Source organism: Haematobia irritans, chromosome 2 (assembly GCF_050003625.1).
Source record: "Haematobia irritans isolate KBUSLIRL chromosome 2, ASM5000362v1, whole genome shotgun sequence".
Classification (NCBI taxonomy): domain Eukaryota; kingdom Metazoa; phylum Arthropoda; class Insecta; order Diptera; family Muscidae; genus Haematobia; species Haematobia irritans.
In genome coordinates, this window is record NC_134398.1 from 212086325 (window position 1) to 212111181 (window position 24857).

At 27.8% G+C, this 24857-nt stretch overlaps 1 protein-coding gene across 1 annotated transcript in view; it reads left to right on the forward strand.

The window, feature by feature from the left end:
* CadN (neural cadherin) overlaps positions 1 to 24857 on the forward strand; it is a 470814-nt gene that overhangs the window by 109961 nt on the left and 335996 nt on the right. The window contains 5 exon segments of the mRNA XM_075297354.1: positions 7923 to 8373; positions 8900 to 9116; positions 15908 to 16693; positions 16761 to 16994; positions 17055 to 17246. Coding sequence (XP_075153469.1) covers positions 7923 to 8373; positions 8900 to 9116; positions 15908 to 16693; positions 16761 to 16994; positions 17055 to 17246 — 1880 coding nt within the window.

Consider the following 24857-nt stretch of genomic DNA (forward strand, 5'->3'; position numbering starts at 1 on the left):
TCTCAAATTAAAAATTCGAAGAATTTTCGATGGGCTATATTTTCTTAGATGTGTTTTTACGAGTATTTTTACTGAGAAGTTAAAATTTTAATTATATTTGGGATTTTGACAATATTTGATATCGAAAAAAAAAAATTTGACAAAATTTCCCATAGACATAAAATCTTGACAAAATTTTGTATAGAAATATAATTTCGACAAATTTTCCTATAGAAATAAAATTTTGACAAAATATTCTATAGAAATAAAATTTTGACAACATTTTCTATAGAAATAAAATTTTGACAAAATTTTCTATAGAAATAAAATTTTGACAAAATTTTGTATAGGAATAAAATTTCGAGAAAATTTTGTACAGAAATAAAATTTTGACAAAATTTTCTATAGTAATAAAATTTGATAAAATTTTCTATAGAAATAAAATTTTAGCAGAATCTTTTTGGCGATATGATCCAAATTTTTGTGTAATTGGGGTGGACTATATATATCTACAGACCGATATGGACCAATTTTGGCATGCCATATACTAGCGGCCATACACTAACTAAATGTACCAAATTTCCACCGAATCGGATGAATTTTGCTCCTCCAAGAGGTTCTGTAGGTCAAATTTGGGGATCGGTTTTTGTAGAAATAAAATTTTGACAAAATTTTCTATAGAAATAAAATTTTGACAAAATATTCTATAGAAATAAAATTTTCACAAAATTTTCTATAGAAATAAAATTTTGACAAAGTTTTCTATAGAAATAAAATTTTGACAATATTTGATATCGAAAAATAATTGACATCATTTTCTATAGAAATAAGTTTTTGACAAAATTTTCTATAGAAATAAAATTTTGACAAAATTTCTTATAGATAGAAAATTTTGACAAAATTTTCTATAGTAATAAAATTTGATAAAATTTTCTATAGAAATAAAATTTTGGCAGAATCTTTTTGGCGATATGATCCAATTTTTGTGTGATTGGGGGTGGACTATATTATCTACAGACCGATATGGACCAATTTTGGCATGCCATATACTAGCGGCCATAAACTAACGCAATGTACCAAATTTCAACAGAATCGGATGAATTTTGCTCCTCCAAGAAGTTCTGGAGGTCAAATTTGGGGATCGGTTTTTGTAAAAATAAAATTTTGACAACATTTTCTATAGAAATAAAATTTTGACAAAATTTCTTATAGATATAAAATTTTGACAAAATTTTCTATAGAAATAAAATTTTGAGAATATTTGATATCGAAAAATAATTGACAAAATTTTCTATAGAAATAAGTTTTTGACAAAATTTTCTGTAGAAAAAAAATTTTTTGGCGTATGGACCAACGTTTGTGTGATGGGGGATTGACTATATGAAACTACAGACCAATATGAATCAATTTTGGCTTGGTTGTTAGCGGTCATATACTAACGCAATGTACCAAATTTCAACCGGATCGGATTAATTTTGCTCCTCCAAGAGGTTCTGAAGGTCAAATTTGGGGATCGGTTTTTGTAGAAATAAAATTTTGACAAAATTTTCTAAAGAAATAAAATGTTGACAAAATTTTCTATAGAAATAAAATTTTGACAAAGTTTTCTATAGAAATAAAATTTTGACAAAGTTTTCTATAGAAATAAAATTTTGACAATATTTGATATCGAAAAATAATTGACAAAATTTTCTATAAAAATAAGTTTTTGACAAAATTCTCTATAGAAATAAAATTTTGACAAAATTTTCTTTAGTAATAAAATTTGACAAAATTTTCTATAGAAATAAAATTTTGGCAGATTATTTTTGGCGATATGGACCAACTTTGGTGTGATGGGGGATCGACTACATGAAACTACAGACCGATATGGATCAATTTTGGCTTGGTTGTTAGCGGCCATATACTAGCGCAATGTACCAAATTTCAACCGAATCGGATGAATTTTGCTCCTCCAAGAGGTTCCGGATGTCAAATCTGGGTATAAAAAGCGATGTACCGAATTTCCTTGCTTTTACTGGGACTATAGATTGTTTCCTGAAAATGTCATGAGAATCAGAGATTGTAAGGCGATATTACAAACGTTGTAGTACCATCCCCGTCAAAACACCAAAAGGGATAACTAACGAATTTTTAATATAGCAAAAAGTCCGGTAAATGTGTGGCCCCCTCCCCTCTGCTATATGTCGATCAATTTCGAATCCATATGATCATCCTCAATGATGGTCACAAAATGTATACAAAATTCATTTTTTACAACATAAACCTCAGCTCCATACCAAATTCTCAAATCTAACTTCCCCCTTTAGGGGAAGTCATAGTGAACTTTGTTTGATGTTTCACAAAGTTTAACACATAATCTGCTGCATCACAATAGGGGAAAAATTGAAATTTATAACGAAAGTTGTCAATATCCTTAGGGAAACAAAAGCATAATCCTTTGAACTAATATCAGGTTGAGCTACAAAAAAAATCATCACACTCTTTGACATTGCGACTTCAATATGACGCCTCAATAACGCCATAGGAATTTGAAAGATTGAATATTCCTTTGTTAATTTTTTTTATGTTCTCAGCATGAGAGAGAGAGGGAAAATCTTTTATTTTCTGGTGAAATAAAGAATTCCAAAATAGATTTTCGTTGTTTTTTTTTTAATCAAGTTTAATGTCGAAGTACTCGTATATGTCTTCATCCGTCCTGCTTATATGGATATGTTAGTGTGTTTGATTGCATAGCTACCACTACCACCAATCTTTACTCTAACGCCTTTTAAATATTGCTTGCTGTTATCCTTATCATCCTTATTATCATACAACATTAATATTGACTTAAGTATTAAAAGATACGATGGTACGATGATTTTTCAAATAACATATATTGGCAGTCAGTCTCTCTCGTGCTCGCTCTTTCTTTCTCTCTTTGTCTCTATATCTCTTCAGTACTTACATTTATTTCGAGAGCTTTATAAACATTGAAGATTGTGATTATACTTCACTACATATTCATATGTGTATTTACCTATATTATCTCCTTTGGTTGAGGTGTGCATGAGCGTGTGTATGCGTGAGAGAGAGTAAAGCCTCTTTACAACTTCCAACCATTACAAAAGTATATGCACAAAAGATTTTTCCACAAGAGTTTGTTGTTGTTTTTTTTTTTTTTTTTGCTGTAAGAAGCGCAATACCTTTTATATCCTGTTGAGTTCAAAGTCAAAAAGAAAATATAACATTAATCCTTTCACAAAATCGGATCCTTCAGAGAGCATTTCTTTTGAAAAGAGGTTCTTAAAACTTCTTGATATTCGTTTTATGGTGAAGCTTTAGTCTATGAGTACTTTGATTTTAAAAAGGCTATTAAAATTGCAAGAATCTTTGTTCAGTTAACAAAAAATTTTAGCAAATAGGATAGAAATTCAACAAAAGTTATAAAATATAAAAATATCAAAATTTTTTATAAAAATTGAATGATTTGTTTAAATTTTTTTCACTGGAAAAACTATTTTTTTAGGTACTAATTTACCATTTATACACTTGATAGTTAGTAAAGCAGAAGTAGATTTAGAAAAAAAATCATAGGGTAGGTTCAGGATTTTTTTTGTATAATTTTTTCTTTCCTTAAATAACTAAAATAAGTTTTACGACTAATCGTTATATCTGTGTTGACTTTAATCATCTCAATTAAGCAAGATTTCTTCTAAATGATTTTACAATGATGGTGTTAGTATATTAGAGTGATGTAAAAGATTGTATGGCTAATTAGTAATTAGCTAGGAGTAAAAAATGTAATTGAAAAGTGTGTTTTCTGATTTATTTATTTTCACTAATCTGATAAATTTTTTTCACTAGTTAAGGTTAGGTTGAAAAGAGGACTAACGTTGTGCTGTCTAATGTAGGTTAGCATACACCTACGCCAGTATTAATACGCAGAGAAGGTATATGATCACCTAAAACATGTTTAAAGAGCAAAATGTTATTTCTAGACGGGGAACATTGCTTAGTAAGAGTATACCAAGGTCTCATCATCCTCAATACGTACCCTACATCCACCAAGCGATCGACTTGAAACTTGGCACAAGTAGTTGTTATTGATGTAGGTTGGATGGTATTGTAAATGGGCCATATTGGACCTCTTGTACGTATAGCCCCTATATAAACCGATCCCCAGATTTGACCTCCGGAGCCTCTTGGAGGGGGAAAAATCATCCGCTCTGGTTGAAATTTGGTACGTGGTGTTAGTATATGGACTCTAACAACCATGCAAAATTTGGTCAATATCGGTCCATTATTCTACACATCCGCCATATAAACCGATCGCCAGATTTGACCTCCGGAACAAAATTCATCCGATTCGGTTGAAATTTGATACAATGCGCTAGTATGTGGCCGCTAACAACCATGCCAAAATTGGTCAATATCGGCCCGTAGTTATATAGTCGATCCCCCATCACACAAAAATTGGTCCATATTTAATCTATAGCAATTTTCTTAAAATTGTATTACTATAGAAAATTTTGTCAAACTTTTATTTCTATAGAAAATTTTGTCAAACTTTTATTTCTATAGAAAATTTTGTAAAAAAATGTTGTCAAAATTTTATTTCTATAGAATATTTTTTGAAAATTTTACTTCTGTAGAAAATCTTGTCAACATTTTATACCTATAGAAGTGGTTTCACTGGAATGTGGAACGCCGTTCGGACTCGGCTATAAAAAGGAGGTCCCTTGTCATTGAGCTTAACATGGAATCGGGCAGCACTCAGTGATAAGAGAGAAGTTCACCACTGTGGTATCACAATGGACTGAATAGTCTAAGTGAGCCTGATACATCGGGCTGCCACATAACCTAACCTAACCTAACCTATACCTATAGAAAATTTTGTCAAAATTTTATTTTTAGAGAAAATTTTGTCAAAATTTTATTTCTAGAGAAAATTTTGTAAAAATTTTATTTCTATAGAAAATTTTCTAAACATTTTATTTCTATAGAAAATTTTGTCAAAATTTTATTTTTATAGAAAATCTTGTCAATGTTTTATTTCTATTGAAACTATTGTCAAAATTTTATTTTTATAGAAAATTTTGTCAACATTTTATTCCTATGCGAAATTTTGTCAAAATTTTATTTCTAGAGAAAATTTTGTAAAAATTTTATTTCTATAGAAAATTTTGTAAAAATTTTATTTTTATAGAAAATTTAGTCAAAATTTTATTTCTATTGAAAATTTTGTCAAAATTTTATTTCAATAGAAAATTTTGTCAAAGTTTTATTTTAATAGAAAATCTGTCAAAATTTTATTTTTATAGAAAATTTTGTCAAAATTTTATTTCTATGGAAAATTTTGTCAAAATTTTATTTTTCTATACAATTTTTACAAAATCTTCTTCCTGTAAAAAATTTATGCATAATTTTATGTTTTTACAAATTTTTTAAGTTTATTTCTGTACAAAATTTTATTTCTATACAAAATTATGTCAAAATTTTATTTCTATAGAAAATTTTGTAAACATTTTATTTCTATAGAAAATGTTTTCAAAATTTTATTTTTATAGAAAATCTGTCAAAATTTTATTTTTCTAGAAAATTTTGTCAAAATTTTATTTCTATATATTTTTATAGAATATTTTGTGAAAATTTTACTACTGTAGAAAATCTTGTCAATATTTTATTTCTATAGAAAATGTTGTCAAAAATTTATTTTTATAGAAAATCTGTCAAAATTTTGTTTTTATAGAAAATTTTGTCAAAATTTTATTTCTATAGAAACTTTTGTCAAAATTGTATTTTTATAGAAAATCTGTCAAAATTTTATTTCTTTAGAAAATTTTGTCAAAATTTTATTTCTATAGAAAATTGTTTCAAAATTTAAATTTATAGAAGATTTTGTCAAAATTTTATTTCTACAGAAAATGTTGTCAAAGTTTTATTTCTATCGAAAATTTTGTCAAAATTTTATTTTTATAGAAAATTTTGTCAAATTTTATTTCTATGGAAAATTTTGTCAAAATTTTATTTCTATAGAACATTTTGTCAACATTCTATTTCTATAGACAATTTTGTCAAAATTTTATTTTTATAGAAAATCTGTCAAAATTTCATTTTTATAGAAAATTTTGTCAAAATTTTATTTCTATAGAAAATTTTGTCAACATTTTATTGTAGAAAATTTGTCAAAGTTTTATTTTTATAGAAAATCTGTCAAAATTTTATTTTTATAGAAAATTTTGTTAAAAAGGTTATTTCTATGGAAAATTTTGTCAAAATTTTATTTTTCTATACAATTTTTACAAAATCTTCTTCCTGTAAAAAATTTGTGCATAATTTTATGTTTTTACAATTTTTTTATGTTTATTTCTGTACAAAATTTTGGCAAAATTTTCTTTCTTTAAAAAATTTTGTCAAAATTTTATTTTTATAGAAAATTTTGTAAACATTTTATTTCTATAGAAAATTTTGTCAAAATTTTATTTTTATAGAAAATCTGTCAAAATTTTATTTTTATAGAAAATTTTGTCAAAATTTTATTTCTATAGAAAATTTTGTCAAAATTTTATTTCTATAGAAAATTTTGTCAAAATTTTATTTCTATAGAAAATTTTGTCAAAATTTTATTTCTATAAAAAATTTTGTCAAAATTTTATTTTTAAAGAAAATCTGTCAAAATTTTTATTTTTATAGAAAATTTTGTCAAAATTTTATTTCTATGGAAAATATTGTCAAAATTTTATTTTTCTATACAATTTTTACAATATCTTCTTCCTGTAAAAAATTTGTGCATAATTTAATGCTTTTACAATTTTTTTTAAGTTTATTTCTTTACAAAATTTTGTCCAAATTTTATTTCTACAGGAAATTTTTAAAAAATTACCGACTTGACGAAAATGGACCAAAATCAACCAAATTCCGTTTGGTCCGACCATCGGACCAAATTTAAAAATTAATAAATTTTTGGACCAATTTTGGTGCGATCGGAACAAAATAGCAACCCTTGTATAGAGATTTGCCAGAAGTTTCAGGAGCTTCATTAGGTGGTTCCTACGTACTTTACTTATCTTCGGAACTTGACACCAAGTGATTTTTATCTGTTCCTGTCCATGGAGAACAATTTTAGTGGCTAAAAAAAATCTATTTTAGAGAGGTATTTGATAATCGACAGCTTCAATTTTGTACCCATAAAGCACACGACTTCTATAAAAGGGTCAATTTCATCCGAACACTTGGACAGTCGTTATTATAGCTCATACACTGATAGAAAAAGTTTCGTTATATTAACGAAATATTTCATTAATAGTGAGCCAATGAAACAAATTTGTTAATACAATGAAATTTGTCGTTATTATAACGAATTTTCTGTTAATCAACGTAACGTTTCCTACTATTTACGATGTATTTCATTGTATTAATGAAAGTTTTTCATTATGTCAATGAAAAAATTTCGTTGGCTCAATTGTAATGAAGTTTTCTTTGTGTGTAGTGGTCAGGTTATAATAACTTTCAAACTGTCAAAAAATGTGCCTACCAGAAATATTGATCTAAGTCCCCATAAAATATATACCAATTAAACGAAATTTCATGTCTATCGTCGAAATTTTATTTCTATTGAAAATTTCGTTAATCTTCAATCCAAAAGTCTATTGAGAGAACATATAAAATATTTTATTGAATTAATTAGGCATTTTTATTGACGTCAGAGATTTAATTTGATTCAAGTTATTTGTATCAATTAAACAAACGAAATATTTCAAAAATGTATGCAATTAAAAATTTCAATCCAAAGCAATGCTCAAGAACAACTTGGCAAATTTTGCAACATTTTTGAATCATTTTATTTTTTTAATATACAATTTAATATAAATATAAATTATTTTATTCATAAATAATTTAATTAATTGTTCCAAGCTTTTCTTAATTCCAAAAATTTCTCCTCATTTTATTTCTCATTACAGCTGGCCTCAAATACACCGACAATCAACGTGTCATCATCCATGTGAAAGATGTTAACGATGAACCACCGTATTTCATCAATCGTCCATTACCTATGCAGGCTGTTGTACAATTGAATGCCCCACCAAATACTCCTGTCTTTACACTGCAAGCTCGAGATCCTGATACAGATCATAATATTCATTATTTCATTGTACGTGATCGTACCGGTGGCCGTTTTGAAGTTGATGAAAGATCTGGTGTTGTACGTACCCGAGGTACAGATCTCTTCCAATTGGATATGGAATATGTTCTATATGTTAAGGCTGAGGATCAAAATGGTAAAGTTGATGATCGTCGTTTCCAAAGTACCCCTGAAGAACGTTTGAGTATTGTGGGTGGTAAGAGAGCACCACAATTCTATATGCCCAGTTATGAAGCTGAAATTCCTGAAAATCAGAAAAAAGATTCAGAGTAAGTATGATGGTAGGGGAGGAATACACATGTGCTTTTAGTAGAATCAATAAAAATTTTTTTTTACAAATTAGAAAAATGGCTTATTTTTTGGGGGTTATTTATTTCTCCGTATGACTTTATTTTCTAAAAATTTTTCCTTTATTATTCAATTTTCCTTTCGTTTGATCCCCCTAGTGGTGTTTACAATGGTCTTCTGTTTAACCTTATTGTCTTAATACAGTCCCTAGATATTTCTTGTTTATTGGTGTCTTTCAATCCTTAAAAAAAAACAGTCGTATATATTTTGTGCTTTTTTAGCTTCCTTTCATCTTTATTATTTCCTGTACTCCCTTGAGCCAAAAAAAAATACTATTTTCGCTTTCTTTGCCAAAACAGAGAAGATGGAGTAGAGGCAGGAAATAAAATTGAAAACCAAGATGTGCCTGCAATATTTTTTTATTTAATTTCAGCTCCTTGAAGTATGCTTTAATTTTATTTCCATATTCTTCTTTCTCCCTTCGTTTCGTTTGTTTACGCCCTACAGCATTATTTCCGTCAAAGCTAAGTCGTTTGCAGACCGTGAAATCCGTTATACGCTTAAAGCTCAAGGCCAGGGTGCGGGTACCTTTAACATTGGCCCCTCATCGGGTATTGTGAAACTGGCAAAAGAATTGGATTTTGAAGATTTACGACAACCCCATGTCTATTCGCTGATTGTAACAGCCACCGAAGATTCGGGAGGTTTCTCCACATCCGTTGAGGTAAGTATTTTGAAAATAGTTTTCTAGATTTTGTTGCTGTTCAACTCGAGTTCTCAATATGCTTCAATGGCAATGTGTTGGCAAAATGGCTAACCACCATTTGCCGGGGAAATACCATAGATGATGTCTTGGCCTCCAATTTAGATATTTGAGTACACGTCCCTTTTGTTTTGTATTTCCTTTAGATCATTTCCCCCTTTTTCCTCTTGGGTTAGGAAACATTTTCAACTAGTAAAATGCATGGACATCCTTCTGCTGCCTGGTAATGATGGTAGTAAATTTTCCAAGGGTAATTTAATGTCATTGGAGATTTGCTACTTACAACTTTGCCAGTTGCCAGCAATTGCATTCCACGGCATAATTCTCAATAGGAAAAGCATTTTGGAGCAGCGTATAGTTTAAGACATTGCCCGAAAGCAAATTCTAATTCCATATTGACAGTTTTATTGGATATCTTTTAAAGCAGCATACTTATGGGGGGGTGTAAAATATCATCAAATGCAATTACTCTTGCAATTTGTAATCAGGTTATGGAAAATATGAATTGGAACATGAAATTGGAAATTTTAGATATTTAATGGTCCGGAAATGAGGACACCATAATCATTTGGAAAACAAACAAAAAAACTCAAAAAAGTATCTTTGAATCTTTAAATTTTTCTTTATGGAAAATTTAGTTAAAATTTTATTTCTATAAAAAATATAGTCGACATTTTTATATATACAAAATTTCAACAAAATTTTTTATCTCCATAAAATTTCATCAAAATTTTGTTTCTATCGAAAATTTCATCGAAATTTTAATTCCATAGCAAATTTCGTCTAAATTTTATCTCCATAGAAAATTTTTTCAAAATTTATTTCTATAGAAAATTTTGTTGACATTTTATCTCTATAGAAAATGTCGTCGAAATTCTATTTCTTTTATTCGAAATTTCATTTCTATCGAAAATGTCATCGAAATTTTATTTCTATAAAAAATTTCATTAAAATTTTATTTGTATAGAAAATTTCGCCGAAATTAAATTTTTATCGAAAATTTCATCGAAATTTTATTTGTATTTCCTAGAGTTTTATTTCTATCGAAAATTTCCTAGAAATTTTTACTTTTATAGAATACTTCGTCAACATTTTATTTTAATATAAAATTTCGTCCAAATCTTATTTTTGTTGACAATTTTGTCGAAATTTTACTTCTATAGAAAATTTCATCGAAATTTTATTTAAATAGAAAATTTAGTCTAAATTTTATTTCTATAGAAAATTCCGTCAAAATTATTTATTTATGTAGAACATTTCATGGAATTTTATTTCTATAGAAAATTTCATAGAATATTTATTTCTATAGAAAATTTGGTATAAGTTGTAATTCAATTGAAAATATTTCAAAGTCTTATTTCTATAGAGAATTATGTTAAAATTTTAGTTTATTTCTTAGAAAATGCATTTCTATAGAAAATGTCTTTGAAATATTACTTGTATGAAAATTTTAATCGAAATATTATATTTATAAAAAAATCGTTATTTTTATTGAAAATTTTATTAATTTCTTGGATATTTGGTTTTCAGAAAAAATTCTCAAAAATTTAAGTTGTATAGAAAATTTCTTGAAAATTTTGTTTTTGGAGAAAATTGCTTTGACACGTTATTTGTTTTTTTTTTTTTTAATTTTATTTTTATAGGAAATTTCTTCAAAATTGTATTTTTATTTAATTTTTCTTGCAAATTTTATTTTAAGAGAAAATTTCTTAAAAAATTTATTTTTAAGGAAAATTTTTTGGAAATTTTACATTTACAGAAGATTTCGTTCAAATTTTATTTTGATAGAAAATTTCCTCAAATTTGTTTTTTTTTTTTTAAGAAAATTCTTACAAATATAATTTTTAGAGATTTCTTTTATATTTATAGAAAATTTCGCCAAAATTTAGTTTTTTAGAAAATTTATTGGACATTTTATTTTTAAAGAACATTTTTTTTTTTGACATTTTATTTTTATAGAAAATTTCTTTTTATGAAACATTTGTCAAAACTTTATTTTAGTTTATTTCTTCTAAATTTTATTTCTATAGAAAATTTCTTTGAAATATTATTTGTATGAAAATTTTAATCCAAATTTTATATTTATAAAAAAATTCGTTGAAATTTTACTTCTATAGAAAATAATATAAAATAAAATAAAATTTTGACGAAATTTTATTTCTGTAGAAAATTTCGTGGAATTTTATTTCTATAGAAAATTTCGTGGAATTTTATTTCTATAGAAAATTTTGTAGAAGTTGTGATTCAATTGAAAATATTTCAAAGTCTTATTTCTATAGAGAATTATGTTAAAATTTTAGTTTATTTCTTAGAAAAATTATTTCTATAGAAAATGTCTTTGAAATATTATTTGTATGAAAATTTTAATCGATATTTTATATTTATAAAAAAAATCGTCGAAATTTTACTTCTATTAGAAATAAAATAAAATAAAATTTTGACGAAATTTGAAAATGAAATTTCGACGATTAGAAAAATTGTCCACATAATTTTCTACAAAACTCAAATTACGATAGAAATTTCTAAAAAATAAAATTTCCAAGAAATTTTCTTCAAAAATAAAATGTTGACAAAATGTTGTATTAAAATAAAATTAAGCGATTTTTTCTTGAAAAAAAAAATGAAATTTGGACAAAACTAAAATGTTAACAAAATTTTCTCTAAAAACAAAATGTTGTTAAAAATTTTATTTTTATGGAAATAAAATTTTCAATAAAAATAAAATTTTTGGAAAATTGCTTATGATAATAAAAGAAAAAAATAAAATTTCAAAGCAGTTTTCCATAATTACAAAATTTCCAAGAAATTTTCTTCCATGCATTTTTACAAAATTTTCTCTAAAAAAAAATTTCGTCAACATTTTATACAAAACTGAAACTACGGCAAAAATTTCTCTCAAAATCCAAAAAAAATCTTCAAAAATAAGATGCTGCCGAACTTTTCTCAAATAATAAAATTTCAACGAAACTGAAATTTGCACGCAATTTAAAAAAAAGTTTCCTTAATGTTGATAAAATTTTATAGATTTGTTCTATACAAATAAATTTTCGACGAAACTAAAATTTGAACGAATTTTTAACAACATTTTCTCAAAAAACATTTTGTCAAAAATTTCATCAGAAATAAAATTTCCAAAAAATGTTCTTCAAAACTTAAATTTTCATGAAATTTTCTATAAGAATAAATTTTTGGCGGACTGTTCTAAAAAAAAATAAATAATAAAAATAATAAATAATATCGTGAAAGTAAAATTTGCAAGAAATTTTAACAAAATTTTTCCAAAACATGAAAGTTCGTCAAAAATGTACACAAAACTGAAATAACGATAAAATTTTCTATAAATATAAAATTTTCAAGAAATTGCTATTCAAATTCCGGCAATTTAAAAATAAAATTACGAAATTTCCTATACAAATAAAATTTCAAAATTCGAAAAGCCGAAAAGACGAAATTTTTTTTGAAATATTTGTCAAAATTGTTTTTATAGAAAATTTTATTTTTATAGAAATTTAAGTTGTATAGAACATTTCTTGAAAATTTTGTTTTTGGAGAAAATTGCTTTGACATTTTATTTGTTTTTTTTTATTTTCATAGGAAATTTCGTCAGAATTGTATTTTTTTTTTTGAATATTTGTTGAAAATTTTATTTTTAAGGAAAATTTCTTAAGAAATGTTTTTTTTTTAAGAAAATTTTTTGGAAATTTTACATTTACAGAAGATTTCGTTAAAATTTTATTTTCGTCAAAAATTTTTTTATGGAGATTTCTTTTATTTTTATAGAAAATTTCGCCAAAATTTTATTTTTTAGAAAATTTCTTGGAAAATTTATTTTCGGAGATATTTTCTTGGAATGTTTTAATTTCAGTGAAAATTTCTTAATAATTGTAGTTGTTGAGAAAATTTCTTGGAAATTTTATTTTTAGAGAACATTTTTTTGACATTTCTTTTTATGAAACATTTGTCAAAATTTTATATTTACAGAAAATATTGTCAAAAATTTATTTTTTAGAACATTTTTTGAAAATTTTATTTTTATAGTAAATTTGTTAGTAATTTTATTGTTATGGAAAATTTCTTAGAAATTTTATTTTGATGGAATTTTTTTGGAAATATTATTTTTATAGAGAAATTTTTGGATATTTTATTTTTTTCGAATTTTTTATTTTTTTGAAAATCTAGGTGAAAGTTTCTTGAAAATTTTATTTTTCGAAAAAAATTTCTTGGATATTTTAATTTTAGACAATTTTTGATTGAGGAAATTTGTTGTTGAGAAAATTTCTTGGAAATTTTATTTTTAGAGAACATTGTTTTTTTTTTTTTTAATTTTATTTTTATAGGAAATTTTTTTATGAAATATTTGTCAAAATTTTATGTTTACAGGAAATATCGTCAAAATTTTATTTTTTAGGAAATTTCTTGAAAATTTTATTTTTATAGTAAATTTGTTAAAATTTTATTTTTATGGAAAATTTTATTTTTCTATAGGAAATTTCGTCAAAATTGTATTTTATTGAACAATTCTTGAAAATTTTATTTTTAGAGAAAATTTCTTAAAAATGCCATTTTTATTTTTTAGAAATTTTACACTGACAGGAGATTTCGTTCAAATTTTATTTTTATAGAAAATTTCGTCAAATTTGTTTTTTTTTTTCATAGAAAATTCAACAAATTTTTAGAGATTTCTTTTATTGTTATAGAAAATTTCGCTAAAATTTTATTTATATATAGAAAATTTTGTCAAAATTTTATTTTTTAGAAAATTTCTTGGAAAATTTATTTTCGGAGATATTTTCTTGGAATTTTTTTTTTAATTTCAGTGAAAATTTCTTAAAAATTTTAGTTGCAGAGAAAATTTCTTGGAAATTTTATTTTTAGGGAAAAATTTTTTGACATTTCTTTTTATGAAACATTTGCCAAAATTGTATATTTACAGGAAATATTGTCAAAGTTTTATTTTTTAGAAAATTTCTTGAAAATTTTATTTTTATAGTAAATTTGTTAGACATTTTATTGTTATGGAAAATTTCTTAGAAATGTTATTTTTATGGAAATTTTCTTAGAAATGTTATTTTTGTGGACAATTTCTTAGAAATTATATTATTTTTATAGAAACATTATAGGATATTTTATTTTTAGAAAAAGTTTTGTTTTTTCGATTTTTTTATTTTTTATTTTTTTTTTTTAGAAAAAGTTTTTTTCGATTTTTTTATTTATTTATTTTTTTTTTTTTTTTTTTTGAAAATCTAGTGTCGAAGAAATTCTTAAAAATTTTATTTTTTGAAAAAATTTCTTGGATATATTAATTTTAGAGAAAATTTCCTGGAAATTTTATTTTTAGAGAAAATTTCTTGATTGAGGAAATTAGTTGCTGAGAAAATTTCTTGGGAATATTATTTTTTAGAGAACATTTTTTGAGACATTTTATTTTTATGGAAAATTTCTTTTTATGAAACATTTGTCAAAATTTTATATTTACAGAAAATATCGTCAAAATTTTATTTTTTAGAAAATTTCTTGAAAATTTTATAGTAAATTTGTTAGAATTTTTTTTATGGAAAATTTCTTAGAAATTTTATTTTTGTGGAATTTTTTTGAAATTTTCTTTTTATGGAAAATTTTTTAGAAATTATATTTTTGTATGGAAATTTTTTTGGAAATATTATTTTTATAGAAACCTTTTTCGATATTTTATTTTTAGTAAAAGTTTTTTTCGAATTTTTTATTTATTTATTTATTTATTTTTTTTTTTTTAAATCTACTGTCCGAGAAAGTTTCTTGAAAATTTTATTTTTCGAAAAAATTTTCTTGGATATTTTAATTTTAGGGAAAATTTCCTCGAATTTTCTCGAATTTTTTATTTATTTATTTATTTTTTTTTTTTTTGAAAATCTACTGTCCGAGAAAGTTTCTTGAAAATTTTATTTTTCGAAAAAATGTTCTTGGATATTTTAATTTTAGGGAAAATTTCCTCGAAATTTTATTTTTAGAGAAAATTTCTTGATTGAGGAAATAGTTTCTGAGAAAATTTCTTGGAAATTTTATTTTTAGTGAACATTTTTTTTTACATTTTATTTTTATAGAAAATTTCTTTTTATGAAACATTTGACAAAATTTTATATTTACAGGAACTATTACCAACATTTTGTTTTTTAGAAAATTTCTTGAAAATTTTATTTTTTAGAAAATTTCTTGAAAATTTTATTTTTTAGAAAATTTCTTGAAATTTTTATTTTTTAGAAAATTTCTTGAAAATTTTATTTTTATAATAAATTTGTTAGAAATTTTATTTCTATGGAAAATTTCTTAGAAATTTTATTTCTATGGAAAATTTCTGAGAAATTTTATTTCTATGGAAATTTTTTTTGGAAATATTATTTTTATGAAAACATTTTTGGATATTTTTAGAAAAAGTTGGATTATTGTTAGAAAAAGTTTTTTTTCGATTTTTTTTTGAAAATCTACTGTCGGAGAAAGTTTCTTGAAAATTTTATTTTTCCAAAAAAAAAAATCTTGGATATTTTAATTCTAGAGAAAATTTCCTGGAAATTTTATTTTTAGAGAAAATTTCTTGGAAATTTTATTTCGTCGAAATAAATCACCGTTCACTTGGTCTTCCGTCCATCTTTGACATTGAAATGTTCGAAAAATTTTAAATAAACATAATTTTAGTTATTCTTCTCAATTAATAGAAATACTACCAGTGGATGCAGGATTTAATATATTTTAACATAATCCTTTCTCTGCTCTTTTAGCTCACTATCCGCGTAACCGATGTCAACGACAATGCTCCCAAATTCGAATTACCCGATTATCAAGCCCACAATGTCGATGAAGATATCCCCTTGGGTACGAGTATATTACGTGTCAAAGCTATGGATTCAGATTCTGGAGCTAATGCTGAAATCGAGTACTTAGTATCGGATGATCATTTTGCTGTCGATACCAATGGCATTATAGTGAATAACAAACAATTGGATGCTGATAACAATAATGCCTACTATGAATTTCTGGTTACGGCCAAAGATAAAGGTGAACCCTCGAAATCAGGTGTGGCCACTGTACGTGTTTACACAAAGAATAAAAATGACGAAGAGCCCAAGTTCTCTCAGCAAGTGTATACGCCTAATGTGGATGAAAATGCTGGTCCAAATACATTGGTCACCACTGTGGTGGCATCCGATAAGGATGGTGATAATGTACGTTTTGGTTTTGTGGGTGGTGGCACTTCATCGGGACAATTTGTGATTGAAGATATCACCGGTGTGATACGTTTGCACAATAAAGCCATTACCTTGGATCGCGATAAGTATGAATTGAATGTTACAGCTATGGATGATGGTTCGTGTTGTGTAAATGGTGACCAAACGATTCATACATCGACTGCGGTGGTGGTTGTGTTCATTACCGATGTCAACGATAATAAGCCAGTGTTTAAGGATTGTGCCACATATTATCCCAAAGTGGAGGAGGGTGCTCCCAATGGTAGTCCGGTTATAAAGGTAGTGGCCACCGATGAAGATAAGGGTGTTAATGGTCAGGTAAGGATGCAATATGAAAATGGAGATACAATCCCAGATATTTATTGTTCATACGTTTCGTTTGCAGGTTAAATATTCCATTGTCCAACAACCCAATCAGAAAGGTACTAAATTCACTGTTGATGAGGAAACCGGTGAAGTTTCTACCAATAAAGTATTCGATCGTGAAGGTGATGATGGTAAATTTGTATCGGTCACTGTTAAGGCTACCGATCAAGGTGAACCCAGTTTGGAAGGTGTTTGCTCATTTACCGTAGAAATTACCGATGTGAATGATAATCCTCCACTGTTTGATCGTCAGGTAAGGGGGAAATTTAAAAATTTATAAAAAAAAATATTAATGTCCTTTTATAATTTTTAGAAATATGTGGAAAATGTCAAACAAGATGCCAGCATTGGTACAAATATTCTTCGTGTTTCCGCTTCTGATGAAGATGCCGATAATAATGGTGCCATTGTCTATAGCCTAAGTGCCCCCTTTAATCCCAATGATTTGGAATATTTCGATATTCAAGCTGAATCCGGTTGGATTGTTTTAAAGAAGCCACTTGACGTAAGTTTTTTGTTAACTGATTTATATTTTTGTAAACTTTATTTTATATATTTATTTTGTTTAAAAAAAAAACTTCAAGTTTGATTTTATTTTCTTTTGGAAGAAACGGAAAATATTTTACTACTAACAAAACAAATTTTTAGTTAATAATACTAACAAATATAGGTTTACTGGGTAAAAAAAAAAAACGTAATAAAAGAGTTCAATTTTATTGCAATATTAAAATGATTAAAATTTAAAAAAAGATAAATTTAATTTAAATTATTATTCATCCTTGTGATTAGGAAATCACATCTGGATGATAATTAGTTAATTTTTTTGAAAATTAATTTGGGATTTAAGTACTGAAAAATTCGTATAAAATTTTCTTTATTATTTTAAAAACAAAAATTAAATGCAATAAAATTATTGAACTCTTTTTGGTTTAGAAAAGCTACCTTAGATCTACTAATCGCAATTTAAAACCCAAAAAGAAAAAAACTAACATTCGGTTTGGATTTGCCTATAATGCGAAAAGGGATTTATTTATACCATACGCGATTTTGTAGGTTTGCGACACTTTTCCCATCTACTGGAAACAACTAAAAAAAAGATAAAACTTTTCATTATTTATTTAAATGAAATTTATTAAAAATGTTGGCAGCTCTTTTATAATTTTAAGTTCAATTGAGTTTCCTTAAACTGCACCATTTTTTTAGTTCATATTTCTGGAAATTTACAAAAAAAAAAACTATATGCTGTAGTTTGGGTTGCTTTATGGTTTTCTTTTAAAATAGTTTGCTTAAAATTTTTCAAAATGAAATTAAATAATAAAAAATTTTTATTTAGATTTTTTTTTGGTTAAGATTTAAAAGAAAAAAGAAATCTAAACACTAACCCCTTTGAAAGAATAAAACTAGAAAATATGCTAGGTAATAAGTAAGCAGTGCAAATTTTTTTGATAAATAGATCTTAAAATATAATCAAGATCTAAAATAATGCAATAAAATTAATAATTTTTTTTACAAAAAAAATTTACCATAAATTTTTATGTTTTTTGTTCAATTTCAATTTCCCTTGGTTTTGCTTTAGTTTAATTTTTATCATCAATATGATGATGCATATCAAAATATAAATTGGCTGGAAAAATTACTGGAATGTATAGAAAAAAAAAAACCTATTAAGATAATTGATTTTTTAACATTTTTTCCCCCATATAAACTAAAATATTAAAAAGAAAAAAAAAATAAATAAAAACATATTAAATGAAGAGTTTTTAGACAGGATTTTTTAGAAACCAAAACAAAAAACTATGTTTAAGGATACAAAGAAAAAACAAATATTTATTATTATAATATCTAAACAATTTAAAACAATTTTTTTTTTCTTAAAATTAAATTTGTAAATTTTTTTTCTTATAAAAACCAATAAACACAAAAAACACTTGACGATATTAAATCTAACAATTTTTGAATAATGTCGCTTTTAAAATTTTGATATTTACAAATAACAAAAATATATTTCTTTTTTGAAAATGTATTTTTATATTTTCTAAACCCAAACTCCTCCAATTTCCTAGAGTATAGAATTACCTTCCCAATATCCCATAACCCTAAAGAGGCTATATACATTTTTGAAAGTCTCCGTGCTGTTTTTGTATAGCAAAATATTGATGTTTTCTTATTTCGAAAAAAATTTTAATAAAACGGCATGCATACAATATTATCTTTAAATTATTTTTACAATAAAAAAATAATACATATACAAAAAAAATTATATGTATATAGTTGTATAACTGCAATTAATTGTGAGGTTTAATTTTCTTTTTATTAAAGAATTTATTTTGTTTTTTTTCTTTCTAATTTCATGCACCTTTTCTATTTTAGTTTTCTTTTTTTGTTTCGTAAATTTTCTTAAAAATTTTTATAGAAATTTTCTTTTTCATAACTTTTATTTCTCTTTTTTCCATTTATTTCATAAATCTTCGTAAAATTATATGAAAACCAAAAAAAATGTTGTTAATATTGAAACCATAAATCAAAGGGTTGTTATCCTGTAAGTAAAAATATGTCTCTTATGGGTTTCCAAAGCTTTTTGTGAAATTCCTTGGGAATTTCATACTTGAATGTGTCCTAACATCACCTCCAAATATATAGTCGATGTTGTATGCAGAGCAAAACGTAAAATATATTAATTAAAAATTTCATCGTTTAACATAAACAGATCATTCAATTCCCTAAAACAAAATATCAGCAGACAATTTTCAAATGTAATATTGAGAATAGTTAATGTCTTCATAGTATGTGTCTGTGTATTCACCACGCTAACCCCTTCATTATTCTAGAATTAGGTAAATGTTGCAGTTTTTTTTTTTTTTTTTTTTTGTATATTGAAATTAATTCTTGCGGTACAATTTGTGATTTGTGATCAAAAAAATAATCATTTTTTGTTCAGTCAAATAAATTATAAACGTCTAGGTTCGTTTGTTGATGTATGAGATGAGATTTTTCCTCCCACATCAACTGACATAGACCTAATATCACATTCGACTTATTTTGGTCTCAAATAATTTCCTTCTTTCTCAGTTTTGCTAGCTTAAGGACTCAGTCTTCTCGAGATATTCTCCAATTTTCTTTCTACACTTTTTGCCAAGTACAACCTCCGTGGTGCGAACATAGGCATTCTCACCAAGTTTCGGCCAACCATAAAAAATCAGTTTAGCTTTAACTCAGTACGAGGGTGGCCAGATAGGTCTACATATTTGTAATACAATTGTCACTTCCGATGCCACTAACTTTTTAAGCGCGCCTGGAAAATCTCGTATTCGATACGCCTGGGAAAAACCACTTCGTGGCTGTGATAATGTCTTTGTTTCAAAATTAGCCCATTCATCGATTCCCCTTCTGCAGATAGCCGATATGAATCACACCTTAGTCTCCACCTTTGAAGCCGATAGAACAGTTTTCTCCATTTGCAGACAACGTTCGCCGTTTTGCGTCCACGATTTCGACTTTTCCTTGATCTCCGCTGTGTGCCAGTGGATCCATGTTTCCTCAACTGTCAGGAAACGTCGAGAAACTCCATATGATTGAGTTTAGACATCAAACAGGTTGGCTGATAAGTCCCCGGTCTAACAAAGAAAAACACATTTTTTTTTGTCAAAATTCGTTTTTATTATTCAACATAGTTCCCTTCAAGAGCGATACAACGATTATAACGACCTTCCAATTTTTTGATACCATTTTGGTAGTACTCCTTCGGTTTTGCCTCAAAATAGGCCTCAGTTTCGGCGATCACCTCTTCATAGTAGCCAAATTTTTTTCCCTGCGAGCATTGTTTTGAGGTCTGAGAGCAAGAAAAAGTCGTCGGATTTGGAGAATACGGTGGGTGGGGAAGCAATTCGAAGCCCAATTCATCGTTTTTTTTTTGCCATCGTTTTCAATGACTTGTGGCACGGTGCGTTGTCTTGGTGGAACAACACTTTTTTCTTCTTCATATGGAGCCGTTTTGCCGCGATTTCGACCTTCAAACGCTCCAATAACGCCATATAATAGTCACTGTTGATGGTTTTTCCCTTCTCAAGATAATCGATAAAAATTATTCCATGCTCATGCCAAAAAACAGAGGCCATTACTTTGCCAGCGGACTTTTGAGTATTTCCACGCTTCGGAGACGGTTCATCGGTCGCTGTCCACTCAGCCGACTGTCGATTGGACTCAGGAGTGTAGCGATAGAGCCATGTTTCATCCATTGTCACATATCGACGGAAAAACTCGGGTGTATTACGAGTTAACAGCTGCAAACACCGCTCAGAATCATCAACACGTTGTTGTTTTTGGTCAAATGTGAGCTCGCGCGGCATCCATTTTGCACAGAGCTTCCGCATATCCAAATATTGATGAATGATATGACCAACACGTTCCTTTGATATCTTTAAGGCCTCTGCTATATCGATCAACTTCATTTTACGATCATTCAAAACCATTTTGTGAATTTTTTTGATGTTTTCGTCGGTAACCACCTCTTTCGGGCGTCCACTGCGTTCACCGTCCTCCGTGCTCATTTCACCACGCTTGAATTTTGCATACCAATCAATTATTATTGATTTCCCTGGGGCAGAGTCCGGAAACTTATTATCAAGCCAAGTTTTTGCTTCCGCCGTATTTTTTCTCTTCAGAAAACAGTGTTTTATCAAAACACGAAATTCCTTTTTTCCATTTTTTCACAATGACAAAAGTTGCTTCACAAAGGACGCTCTATCTCACAAACTAATTTACTTACAAACGTCAAATTTTGACACGAATCATTTGAATCATTTAATACTAGCGACGCCATCTATGTGTCAGACCGGGGAATTATCAGCCAACCTGTTACTACCTACTGGCTCGGTAGCTTGTCTCCTCCTTCCACTATGGCAAAGAAGGGAAATTCTCGTCTACAAACCTAAGAAAGTATTGGCTTGGGATCATGTCTCCTGAAATAACGGTCTGCCATAACGGGCTACCACTATAACTAAGCTAACCCATCTAAGTAGGTACTGGCTCGGTGGCATGTCTCCTCCTGCCGCCTTTGACTTGACTTGAAGTGCTGGTATTCATTACGCGCTCCATATCGTCAGTTATCGTCAGTCCTCATATTCGATAGAGAAATTGTAAATTACAATCCCCAGCCGCTGACACATTCCTACATTTGTTCTTAGCATCAACGTCGTGGGTTCCATTGACGTTCTTCCGTTATTTTTATTGATGTTCTCTTAGTTTATGTATTGTAGAGACCTTGTACCGATAAGAGCACGCTGTACTACCAAGCTAAGAAGGTACTGGTTCAGTAGCTTGTCTCTTTCTACCACTATGCCAGAAAAGGAAAAGTCTCATCTTCACCACGTCCTCTAAATTCGTTATCGTTAGTCCTCCATTTCAATACAGAAGTTGCTCCTTTCGATCTTCTTCTTCCCCTACCTAGTTTGAAACGGAGATTCCTTTTCTAATGTAAACCAACATAACGTCCCTCTATGACAATATTCTGGGAACTCCGCAACCTTAATGAACTCCCTGTTACTGTATCATCCCTTCCTCAGGTAGCGGAATCGATTTCACTGAAAAATTTGACAAATTTTGACTACTTCACTTCCCACAGACCCTCAACTCTAGTTGACGGATCATGATTCCGTCGACCTTCTGCCTTTCTTCTGTAGCTTCATAGTCTCTTTCTTGTTCGTCCTTCCAAAATTTGCATTCGTCCACATCGTTCTATGTGTTTCAAGTGTCCATTCATCCAACTCAGTGCCGTCGTGTACTTTATAGGCATTGTGTCCTCCAAGTCCACTTCCTTTGGTCTTCTAACGTATGCTGTTAGGTTATTTGCCTGTGCGTTTCCTCTTGACTATACCATAGAGCCCTTGTACTGCTAGCAAAAAGGCAAATTATCACTCCCACATATCCTCATGGCTTAACGATGGATGATTATTCTATTGGTACTATCGCCAGGTTAAAGGTTAAAGAGGCAGCCCAATTTATTGTCAGGCTCACTTAGACTATTCAGTCCGTTATGATATTGGTATAATCGTCACTCTCTTGTGTAGTTTCGTAATCTCTTTCCTGTTTGGTACGCCTATTGTCCTTCCAATCTTTCCACTGTTCCGCATCGATCTATGTATTTCCAATGTACATTCATCCATATCCTCACCCCAAGGCCTCTACGAGCCTTTCGTTCACTAAGTCCACTTCGTTTGGTCTCCTAACGCATATCGCTAGATCAGTCAGTCAGTGTGTTTCCTCTTATTCCAGCATGTCCTGGAACATACACGGGAACTGCGAAGCAGATGAGCTAGCAAGACTAGGAACTACCTTACATATTCCAGGGGAACTAGAATCTGTTGGTATGCCTCTGGCTACCCGCAAGCTCTTACTGCGTGAGAAGGCTGTCATAATGGCAAATGTTCGATAGGAGAATTGCAATGGTTGTAACGACACCAAGCCAATATGGCCCCATTTAAACTTAAACCGCAAACTAGATATGCTAGTGTTCTCGAGACGCCAGATATCATTCTTGATATCTGCTATAACGGGTCGCTGCCTGATAGCCGATTTTGCAAAAACTATTGGTGCGAAGTATAATGACTATTGTATGAGCTGTCATGATGCGGAGGAAAAGGAATCAATAAAACACCTCTTGTGTGAGTGTCCTGCATTTTGTGTAAGGCGTAAGCAAATTTTAGGGGCATATAGCTTCAGATTGCTGGTGGAACTGGAAAACGTTAACTTAAGCAGTCTGCTAATGTTTTTGGAACAATCTGGTTGGTTCAACAGAAGGAAATAATCGAGAAGGTTCAGCGATTAAAACTAGAAGTGTCCATATGTAATAGGTACTTTTAAGTTATGTGGTATCACAATGGACTGAATAGTCTAAGTGAGCCTGAATCTTAATCGGTCTGCCACTTTAACCTAACCTAACCATGCCCTGGTACCTAGTGCAAATCCTACCATATTCCTTCAGAGTAGCTTTTAATCTTCCTCCTTAATTGCAATAGGGTCTCATAGCTATTCGTGAATGTATATCTGCCTTGAGAGCCATGCTGAGCCATTTGATATATTCTGTTATCGATAGGACAATTCAGCGCCATTAATGTCCCCTGGACTTTCGAAGCATATGTCAGACTTATTGGCGTGAAAAATATGTGAATATATTCAGAGTGACGTCTTTATAGGAGGCATTCCAATTGAAATCCTTCATCTTATAGCCAATGCTGTTGTGAAGAATCTGGACTTATTTCCCTGTTAGAAATTTATGTGATTAAAGAATTATCTTCGGACAATTTCCTTTCACGGATTGGATATCCAAATTGTCCTTAAATGTACCCTTTAAAAACCATTACTATTATAAATAATTAAAAAAAAAAATAAATATAATAGACATTAAACATTAATCATTATTAAAAATTTATTATAGAAAACATATCGAAAAATTGTAAAAATATTTCAAATTGTACCGCAAAAATTATCTCAATGTCATAAAATGTGTATATCTTAGGGTTCATCATAAAACCAAACCGATAGAAATGTTAAAGAAATTCCTTCCTTAATCCTATGGTAAAAATATATTTATTTTTATTATTATTTTTTTAATTTATTTTAATTGTTTTACAATTTTTAAAACTATGACGAAGAATGATAAAATTTCTTTGACAAAATCGATTAAAATGTATAAACAGTCATACGCGAAGAATCAAAACAAAAAAAAAACGTCACATTTTAGCAATGCCACTAACCCAATCACAATAATAAATGTAAAACCAAATATTAACAGCAATGAGAAGAAACAAAAAATGTTATGCAACACAGCTCTAGCAAATACACAAACCTTTTTTTTAACGAGAACCAAAACAACAACAAAAAAATCCAAAGTCCTTGCCACTCAAAAATCCAATAAACAGGCTTTGAATTTTTTTTTCGCCTCTATGTTATAATGCCTGTAAAAATATGTAACATAACGACTTGAACTATTTAACATTAATCCTTTATTATTTAACATAATATTCTACTGTTTAACAACACTATAACTTAACATAGTTAACCCAATATGTAAACAACATAAATATTGTAATTTCACCACAACAGCGTGAGCGTTATCGTT